A 10,699-nucleotide genomic window follows, 5' to 3' on the forward strand; every position below is an offset into this window, starting at 1 on the left:
TTAATGTATGAAGATACATTTGAAACAAGTTATCTGCTGAAATCAGCTGCTGCTTTAGGGGTAAATTTGTGCAGAAAATAACTGCTTAATAAGTAAAAAATAACAATAATAAAGTGTTAATTTTAACACAGAAATACTGAAATGAAGAAATTCTATTTTGGGGATCAATATTTTGATTAAAATTTCCACTTTAAATATTTAACGTGAGACAGACTGTAACTGATGTATGAAACTACAGTAAAAGTAAAGTATCTGAAGACTTAATTGTGTTTTTAATATACAGTGCGACTCCCATTTACTCGCTCAAAGATGCATAAAGTTATTGGTTTGTTATTATTTTTCAGTATTAATCCAGGCTTTGTCGAGTCCTCTAATGGGATTGATCACCTTAATGGTAAGTCATTTATTTTCCTGTTTTGATCTTTTAAAAACCATTGTATTCATTTTTTATTTTTGTAAGAGGAAGTATTTTTTTATGCGAGGTAAATGTAAATTTAATGTTTTGACTTTTTTTTAATATATAAATATTTACACAAACTATTTATTTTTAATCAGACTGTATGTGTATAAACCAATAAACTGAACATGAGGGAAGTACAGAGTACCGATAGTCCCTCTTTGTTGTGTCGGCTTTACGTACTTACGGGAAATCGTCAACACTCCAGGAACGCGCGAGTCGACATGGCAAGTGGGAAAGAAACAACAGACGAAGAAGAATTCTTAGACGACGGTTGTATTTTCTGTTTAATCGCAAACGAAGAAGACAAAGAGGCGGAAGTAATTCAAAGGGTAAGATTCTCTAAAAGAAAGACTTATTGTGGTTTTTTATTCCAAACAGTGCTGTAAAATAAATATTCAGGTTATTAAATCACACTGTAAGTTAGTTTTCTTTAGTTGTACGTCCAGCCTATGTATTAAACAGTGTTTATTACTGTATACTTTCCTACTTTTATTTTTTCGTCTTAAATGTTTGTATTTTAAGGGGCGGCGCTACATGTTATGACGCACATGACATAAATTACGTAACATCTGCAGAGACGGAATCTGTATCACTGCTCTTTATCCCATTTATGCTATATATAATATATTTTGGGGGTTTCCTTTATAAATTATGTGTTAAACTATGAATACATGACAGAGTTTGGAAAACAATCAAAATATGTAAACATAAACAAATGTATTAAAAGAAATGCAGTGCGCCGTACAAGTTTATTAAACAAAGTCAATGCACATTAAATAAGTAATTTGAATGCTAGTTCATCCAATAAATAAAAAAATTACTTTTTGACTATTTTCATATTTTGATTTTTTTTTTCGAAAAATAATGAAAAAATATTTTTCTGTCTTTTTTTGTTAATATGCAACATGTAACATGGCTTTCATTATGTTTAATATATATACCATATAATATAGTATGTAATGTGATTTGTTATATGTGGGTTTCATATATGATAGTAAAAACATTTAATACAAAAAAAAGTAATGAAATATACCAAATTCAAGTTAAATGCAGTTGTTCAGAAAATGAGCGTTATCCTCATTAATCATATAGTGATCAAGAAAGCACTTACATAATAAGAGTCTTATACATATGTAAATTACAAGAGGGCATTAAAGCTTTTAAAAGAGGTTTATTTATATCTTAACCAGAACAAAGAGGTCAGAACACATTACTCCAGTTTTAAAGTCTTTACACTGGCTCCCAGTCAGCCTCAGAATAGACTTCAAAGTTCTGCTGCTGGTTATAAATGTGTGAATGGGTTTGGTCCAGAATACATCAGTGACATGTTAGTCAGGTATGAACCCAGCAGGTCTCTCAGATCTATGGACACAGGTCAGATAGTGGAGCTCAGAGCTCACAGTAAACATGGTGATGCTGCTTTTAGTTGTTATGCTGCAAAGAAGTGGAACAAACTGCCAGCAGAGCTGAAGTCAGTATCTAATGTGAACATTTTTAAATCAAAATTAAAGGCACTTTTTTTCTCTACTGCGTATGATTGAGAGAGAGATTTTTGGTCATGTTGTTGTTGATGTAATGTGTTTGTTGATGATTTTACTGATGATTTTAATTGATTTTACTGGTGATTTAAATTTATTTTAATTGATTTTACTGGTGATTTTAATTGTTTGTATTGATTTTAAACAATTGAATGTTTTATCATGTAAAGCACATTGAGTTGCCTTGTGTATGAAATGCGCTATACAAATAAATTTGCCTTGCCATTTGCCTTGCCTATTGACCAGCATCTGCACCACTTCTTTTAAACTAAATGTGTACTCAAGAATAAAATAATATTATTAATGATTGTATTCAGCCTGTTTCTTTTTTCTTCTCTCTCTACAGAGTAACGAACTGGTTTGTTTTAAAGACATTTGTCCTGCTGCTCCTCACCACTACCTGGTGGTTCCCAGAAAACACATCATGTCATGCCTGTTGCTGAACAAAGAACAAATTGGTCTCGGTCAGTGAAAATATATATATATATATATATATATATATATATATATTTCCAGTGAATTTACTTAACATCTGATTTCATCACATCTTCATGAGCCAATAATGGGTTTTATTCCACAGTTGAAAAAATGGCTGAAATGGGGAAAGATGTTCTGCGTGCCCGAGGTGTCACTGATATGAATGATATTAGGTAGGTTTGTGTTCATCATTTGGTGCCAAGTGGGGTCTGTGTGTGTTTTGTATGTACACTGTATATTTAACGATTGCTATATGAATTAAAATTTACTGAAATATTTCAAATTATGGTTTGGTTTAAGCTTCAAACAATCAATGAAATTGTCGATTGGTCAAACAATAAAAATGTAATGCACCAAAGGTTCAAAATAATAATTAGAAGAAGAAGAAGGAGAAAAACTTCTAGACAGAAGTGTTTATTTTAAAAGAAAAATTGAAATTAATTAATTATTGTTCCAGCTTTTATTCTGACGAGTGAATTTCTGTAAACAAGTGAAATTAAACATTTTATTTCTTTCATTTTGTAAAAAAAAAAAGAAAGAAAGAAAAAAAACACTGCGCAACACTACAACCAAGAATGCAGCAAGTAAAATATAACAAAAATGTTGAAAATAATAGTAATAAGAAGAAGAGATTCTAGACAGAAGTGTTTATTTCAAGAGCAAATTTTAAACTTGTTTTTATTATTCCAGCTTTTATTCTGACGAGTGTTTCAATAAACAAGTGAAATTAGAATTTTATTTTTTTCATTTTGTAAACATACTGCACCACACAAACAAGTCAACAAGTAAAATATAACAAAATGGTTCAAAGTATTAATAATAATAATAATAATAATAATAATAATGAAGTCTAGACAGAAGTGTTTAAAGAGCAAATTTTAAATTAGTTTTAATTTATCCAGCTTTTATTCTGTCGAGTGAATTTTTGTAAACAAGTGAAATTAGAATTTTTATTTATTTAATTTTGTAGACAAACACCGCACCACACTAGAACCAACAATGCAGTGAAAAAAATGTCTATCTATCTATCTATCTATCTATCTATCTATCTATCTATCTGTTTATCTGTATATTTATCTATGTATCTTTCTTCCACCATCAATGGCAAACTACTGCATTGACTTATCGACTTTTTATTCATTTATTTATTTACATTCTCCATCCCTTCCTTCCTGCCTCACACACACACATACACGCACACACACTGTTTATTGTAATATGAAGGATTTGTAAATATTTGTAAATTTCGTTCCGGGCGTCCTATCAGTGTATTGCACTGTTTTCTCCGTCTTTGTCTTGTGTGTTGCAAAGTAAAATAGGAAAATAAATAAAAAAAGTAAAGGTATTAAAGTATATTTCAGTCATCCTAAAATTGTTGCTCTCTGGTCTTGTGGACAGAGTTTAATTATTGTTTATGGAGTGAAGCTGCACAAACACATGCATGTTTGTCCTTCTTAATCACATGTTTTTCTTCCACAGTCTGGGCTTCCACCAGCCGCCCTACACCTCAGTAGATCACCTCCACCTCCACGTACTCGCCCCGAAAAGTCAAATTTCAACACTATTTGCACATAAATTCATTCCTGATTCTCCCCGCTTTATAACTGTAAGTGTTGCTACTGACAGCGACTCTTCTTAGACACATTTTGAGAGGAAAATTATAAAATTGTCTTACTCTTATCTTTTCTTTCCCAGGAAAGGACTCTTCGACGTTGTCTGCAGGAAATTACACCTCCTCATAACTGTTTATTTGACTGTTTGTCATTCTTTTGACCCAGCAGCTTCAAAACACACGTGTCACTGTGAAGTAATAGAAAAGGAATAGGCTAAAAGTCTCTGAAACAGGTTGATAACCCAATATGGAACCAAACTGGGCAAAAATGAAGGTGTTTACATCATAAAAATAGAAACGTAAATTAACTACAGGTTGTTTCCACTGAACATTTTTCTTATGTGTGTGAAGGAATAAGAATAAATATTGATATTTATATTTTAACAATTTGTAATGCTTGTCATCCTTTTAATAATATTGTTTAAAAACACATTTTATGCTTTGGTTATTTTGTAATTAATAAAACGTTACTTAAAAAAATGCAGCATGTTTTACACAAAATATTTCTTCAAGTACAAAATAATATTTCCACAACAATAAATGTATATAATATAAGTCAATCAAAAAAAAAAAAAGTTTACTTCAAAAAATATATTTTTCATTGAAGAAAATGCAAAAAAAAAATATATATATATATATATATATATATATATATATATATATATATATTTAACACTTTGGTTCTTCAATTGATTGATTGATTTTTTTTTATTGAAAAGATGTTTTTAGTAGAAATTATTTTTTTTATTGAATCTACAAATCTACCTTTGCACATTATTTTAAAACGTTTACTTATTTAAGAAAATAAAGTGTTAAAAAAAAAAATAATTATTTGAGTCCTAAATAATTGCATTTGAAAAGTTTATTTTATTTTATTTTTTCATTGAATAATAAAGACACAAATCTACCTCCATGGAAATGTCCTGTTTTGAACTTTTTTAGTTTGTATTTAATGATTTATTTATTTATTTATTTTGTAATTCAATAAATGTTTCTTAGTATGTGTAAAACATGTATTTGTTTGATTTGGTGGCATTTTTTATTTGCAAAACAAAATGCATTTCTTTGTGAATGATGTTTTGTATTTGTTTGTGAATCTCTGGGCTTAATTGAAACATGTTTTATTCGTTTTTGTGAGGCTTTGGCATGATTTTGACTCCATACCAAACAGCTGTTATCTCGTAAAACATTCACTGCGGGATTCCATCTGCTGTATCTGGCAACACGGGCCCTTCACCCACTCCCAGCTGTGACTCAGCTTAACTCATTATGGCGAGCGAGGAGTCGGAAGACTGTTGTTCCTTCTGTAAAATAGCGAATAATGAGAGTGACACTGAGGTGCTACTGTCGGTAAGTAAACACTGATTATTATTATTATTATTTATTATTAACAGTTCGGACACTGATATATTTATTTTAAACTCTGTGAATGTCCGTCTGTGACGTAGGATGACGAGCTGCTCTGTTTCCGTGACGTCAGACCCGGCGCTGCTCATCATTACCTCATCATTACCAGACGTCACATCGACGACTGCAAAGCTCTCAATGGAGACCACGTGGGCCTCGGTGATTACACATATATTTATGTTTTGATCATTATTTTTTTCACATATACGTTTATATGAAATGTGAGATTACAAAATGCAAACAACAAATATAGAGTTAATTTTTTAAGAATTGCTCGTAAGTTTAAACTTCCGATGTGTAACATTTCTTTGTATTTTTGCATTCTTAAAGGTTGAATCACTTTGAAACATATGATTACGACATATTTAGAATAAATGATAAAAATCACAATATAGATGGAAGCGTAGAGCTGCCACTGAGAAAAATATTTTGGAATATTATATTGTACGAACAATATTTTATATTGTTCGTACAATATAATATCATGTTTTTATAATATGGTTATGTTATCTGTACAATATAGTTATATTGTCTAACAAACATATATGTACAATATATGTTTTTTACAATATAATTATATTGTCTGTACAATATAATGTTTGTACAATTTAATTATGTTGTTCGTACAATATGATATAATAAGCTGCTGGAGACAATCATTTTGTATCAGATAAAAACATACTGTCAGCCTCGTAAATTGAAGATCATTTGCTAGCAAAAAAAAAGTTGTATAAGGTTGAAATTCCCGCATCACATAATTTGGTCGGGAAAAAAAGAATCAAATTGTTGCTTGAAAGTTTGACCCTAAGCTTAAAACAAACATCCACCATTGTTTTCGCCTTAACGTTCAATGAAAACACCAGAAATGTGTTGGGAAGTCACTTTGGAAACACCAGAAATCACAGTAAGAATGAAGTTAAAACACATCCGTCTACGAGACTCCACATCCCACAATGCAATGGGCAACACGTTTCCAACGCTGTCAACAAATCAAGTGTTTACAGTGGAGATCAAAACAAACTTTCAAGCAACAATTTTATTCTTTTACATCTTTTTTTTCTGACCAAATGATTGAATACTTTCTTCTGTAATCCTGGGGTTTTACGTTTATTTTTAGTTGAACGGATGAAGGAAATGGGAAGAAATATTCTGGCAAGGAACGAAGTGTGCGACACCAAAGATGTTTGGTAAGTCATTTCCCTGAGATGAGATTTGTCATAAAATTCATCTGGACTTTTTTCTTTCTTTTCTAAAAGGAAAACAAATAAATCCCATTGATGATGATGATGATGATGATGTCTTGTGTAGGTTTGGTTTCCATATTCCTCCAATGGTTTCTGTTCCTCATCTTCATCTTCACGCTCTGGCTCCAGTCAGTGAGATGGACCTGAAGTCGCAGCTTCATTACGGACCAAAAAGTCACTGGTTTATCACAGTGGGTCCCACATGTCTGAATTGTGCCATGAAAATTCATAAAATGATAATTCTTCTTTAAACCGGTTGGTTTTTTTTTAACGTGTCTTGTTTTTGCTTTATTGCAGGTGGACAAAGTACTTTCTCAGTTAAGAACTCGTGGTAAGGTCAGATAATGACTTGGATACTGTTGGAATGTACAGTAATATTAGGTTTATATTATATTTACTCACTTTACTATCTGACTAATAACTTGAATTGGAATTACAATTCCATTTAACGGGAAATAAGTTGAATGAGGGTTAATATTTATTCATTTTTTATCCTGAAATTGTACCTTTTGCACAAACTTATGCAATATCTTTTGAAAAAAAAATCATTGTTATTGAAACTTTTTTGTATGAGAATGTAAACCAATCAAACCTGCTGCTGATTTATTCACCATGTTTTCTTTCATATATATTTAAAAAATAATATTAATAAAACGGCTTCAAACATAGGTGGACTAAATGTTTATTTTTTCACCTTCACAATACACAAGCAACTAAATAATTTAAATCGACATAAAAACGGAATTACAGTAATAAGGATTTATTTCAATTTAATGTTGAATCTGTTTTGGTCAAACGTTTACGACACATTTGTACTGTTTTACTAATCTATTATATTGAATAACTTGCTTTTTTAGCTCTAGAGGTGAATATGTGGGTAAAAACTACACACTGCAATAATGAATTAAAAAGACTTTATTAAAAAAAACTAAATCATGTGTCATTTGTACAATCCAGAGATCCAAACAGCATTTAAGATACTAAACAGTCACTAGGCCAAAAGGTCTATAGTAGTGCCGACCGATTAATCAACACTGATGTAGCTTAAGAGCGCATTATTGGTGAATTCACACAGTTTTTACAGAATGTGAGTTGAAGTTATGAATAAACCACTGCATGATTTAAATAACAGTATCAAAGTTTTTTTTTTAAATGATAAACGGGGTTAAATTTAAAGTGATAAATCCCTGCCCTGTGGCTTCTTTTAGTTTCAGATGCAGGGAGATTTTTCAGCCCCACAGATAAACATACCGGCTTTCTTTAAAGTGTAAGTACACCCCCAGGTTTTTACTGACCTGTCACTAGAAAAAAATGGTTTTAGGGTGTACTTACATGTACTTATTTTTAAGCCGCCACAAAACTGGTATCGGCTCCAATCGGTCGGGCTCTAATCTAAGACTGCAGAAGAAGATCTAAAAACTATTGCGCGCCTCCCCAGGTCGATGCTGCTGAGCTAACTTGCCGTAGCCACCTCTGGCTGGATCGTAGTCCTGTCTGTACTCGTCTCTCACCTACACACCAAGAAAAGAGCAGATATTACAAACGAGGTTATGATCAAAGAGACAAAAAACTTGGAATTCTTACTTTGATAGCCTGAAATCTGAAAACAGAAAAATCTATTTTAAAAGTTAAAAAACAACATGAGAGCTCTAACCCAAGTGTTCTCGAACTTTTTAAATTGTTTCCGGTCATTTCCTTTCTGATGTGGGACAAACACCCAGTTCATGTTCTAATCAAGATCATTTGTCATCATTTTGTGTTGCTTCTGTTTATTTTATTATTCACAGTGGAGTGTTTTAAGTCTCGTCTAAGACCCACTGTTATTGTCGGGCTTTTAACACCGCGTGAGTTGTGTGGTCCTCTCTGTCTTTTATTATGTTTAATTGTTTTTACAATTGTATTTATCTTTTTATGTCTTTATTGTATCTTATTTAATATTGTTGATCTTATGTGTAGCACTTTGGAAGCACTTGTTTATAAAATGTGCTATATACTGTAAATAAAGTGGATTGGATAGGCAGTATATTTTTCTCTTATTTTGTGTCTTCGTGGTATTATTTTATTTATTCTCTGTGTGTGTTTTTGTGTCATCTGATTGTTTCTGTTATTTTTGTGTATTCTGTACTAATCTGTATTTTTCTTTCATTTATTGTGCGTCTTTGTTGTCGTCGTGTGTGTTGTAGTAAATATTCTTCTCTTACTGTGTGTGTTTTTTGGTGTCAGTTAATGTATATTTTGTTGTTATTTGTCTGTTCTTTTTATTATTCAGTGTCGTTTTCTCCTATTTTGTGTGTTTTTGTTATCGTTTTGTGAGTTGCTGCTAATATCTAGTATAATTAAAATTTGTAACTAAAAATAAACATTATAAAACCCTATTCTTTTAATTATTACATTTGTGCATCTTCCTCTCTCAAGTACCACCTGTAGTGCCACCGCGTACCCCCATTTGAAAAACACTGTTCTAACCTGTCCTCCAGATTTGCCTCGACCGTACTGGCGCCCCTCCTTAAAGCCGGCGTCCCAGTCCGTCCTGATGATGCGGTCGTCCAGCCGTGTGCCGTTAATGAAGCGCATTGCGTTCTCAGCATCTGCACGCGTGTAGTACCTGGTGTGCTACGAGTTAAGATGATAAACTCTGATAGTACTCCATTACATTTTGATTTAAATTCAGAAAGTTATGCTCCTAAAAAAATGGATACTCTACAAAACAGAAGCCACACGCCGTCTTTTTGACTTTATCCAGACCGATGATGATGCGCTTGACGTCCCCAGCTTTGGAAAACAGTTCATGGACCTGGAACAGAAAAACCATGCAACAGTTTAACAGATGGTTCTAATAAGCTTTTCTTTAAAAGTACAGTTTGAAATCATCCACAAAGACTGAATATTCCTTCATGAATTGGTCACATCTACCTGTTATAATGAGAAGCTAACAGTGTCTTACCTGCTCCTCAGTGGTGTAGAAGGACAGGTTTCCTACATACAGTGTCGGGCTGTACTTCAGCAGTGATTCCTGTTCACCCAGCTGACCCTAAAAACACAAGCAAAACATGTTGAAAAGATCAAAAGGAGAAGGAACGAATAAATGCATTCTGAACCAATTCAACAAGTCAAGAGGGTTAAAATTGGTTAAAAATGAATAATGTGTTTTTTTTTTTTTTTTACTGCATGCACCTGGATTTCTGTTATATATTGTTTTTTTTTCCAGGTACACCATATTCAGGTATTTCCATTTACCATGATTATTTCACATACATCTGATCTGATACCATTAAATCAGTTTTTTTTAAATAACATTTTCAAACTTTTGAATACCTAATTCTTGTAATGCCAATCACGTTTTTAAAACAAAAATGCACAATCACCCACATACACATTACATTTCAACTGTAGCATTTTCTTTAGATTATACTATTAATCCCACAATGGGGAAAGTGTAATCCTACAGATATGAAAACGAACAGTTTACAGTTGTTTCTACAGTTAAAGTTAATATTATTGCTGATAATATTACTCTGATTTATTTTTTTTATATATATATATATATATGTTTCATAATCCAGTTATTCTTCTAAAGACAAGAGAAAGTTGGCTAAATAAGTGTGGGGGGGTCTATAAACATTTATTTGCATACTTTTGCCAAAGTGTAATTTAAAAAAAAAAAAGAATAAAAAATACACAAGACACGTTTTATTTTTGGCTTTGTTTGCGGTCGCCTGTGAATTGTAAAGCCAATAATCATAACTCGGGAAGCCATATTTATTTGCTTACCTTGAAGTGTTGGTCTCTGTACTGACCAATGTCCACATATGAGTCACTATATAATGCGCTAAGTTTAACAGACATCGTTAAACAAGAAAAATATCGCCTGAGTTACCGCCGCCAATGTTTGTGTGCGTCCACTTAATGCCTCCGGGTAGGAACTGAGGCGCAGGAGTTTTTATTCCGCACATCTTCGTTC

At 32.1% G+C, this 10,699-nt stretch overlaps 3 protein-coding genes across 4 annotated transcripts; 2 read left to right on the top strand and 1 right to left on the bottom strand.

The window, feature by feature from the left end:
• The first annotated feature begins 69 nt into the window (after nt 1-69).
• On the top strand, nt 70-4,471 carry LOC114457843 (histidine triad nucleotide-binding protein 3-like). Its single transcript, XM_028439957.1, has 5 exons — nt 70-789; nt 2,345-2,462; nt 2,579-2,648; nt 3,955-4,081; nt 4,171-4,471. Exons 1-5 carry the CDS (start codon nt 586-588, stop codon nt 4,246-4,248), a joined length of 597 nt encoding a protein of 198 aa, XP_028295758.1. The 5' UTR covers nt 70-585; the 3' UTR covers nt 4,249-4,471.
• A 698-nt stretch (nt 4,472-5,169) lies between these two features.
• On the top strand, nt 5,170-7,483 carry LOC114457887 (histidine triad nucleotide-binding protein 3-like). Its single transcript, XM_028440022.1, has 5 exons — nt 5,170-5,437; nt 5,536-5,653; nt 6,612-6,681; nt 6,803-6,929; nt 7,036-7,483. Exons 1-5 carry the CDS (start codon nt 5,357-5,359, stop codon nt 7,081-7,083), a joined length of 444 nt encoding a protein of 147 aa, XP_028295823.1. The 5' UTR covers nt 5,170-5,356; the 3' UTR covers nt 7,084-7,483.
• Nucleotides 7,484-7,635: 152 nt separating this feature from the next.
• On the bottom strand, nt 7,636-10,696 carry LOC114457510 (nuclear cap-binding protein subunit 2-like). 2 transcript variants are annotated; one of them, XM_028439431.1, is made up of 5 exons: nt 10,510-10,696; nt 9,683-9,769; nt 9,438-9,532; nt 9,205-9,351; nt 7,636-8,249 (listed from the first exon to the last, which is right to left on the bottom strand). In XM_028439431.1, the coding sequence occupies exons 1-5, from the start codon at nt 10,582-10,584 to the stop codon at nt 8,246-8,248; spliced, it is 408 nt and encodes a 135-aa protein (XP_028295232.1). In that variant the 5' UTR covers nt 10,585-10,696; the 3' UTR covers nt 7,636-8,245. The 2 variants fall into 2 exon arrangements, with proteins under 2 accessions (XP_028295232.1, XP_028295231.1); XM_028439430.1 differs by having other exon boundaries at nt 9,205-9,343; nt 10,510-10,671.
• Between the last annotated feature and the right edge of the window lie 3 nt (nt 10,697-10,699).

Source organism: Gouania willdenowi, chromosome 24 (genome assembly GCF_900634775.1).
Source record: "Gouania willdenowi chromosome 24, fGouWil2.1, whole genome shotgun sequence".
Lineage (NCBI taxonomy): Eukaryota > Metazoa > Chordata > Actinopteri > Blenniiformes > Gobiesocidae > Gouania > Gouania willdenowi.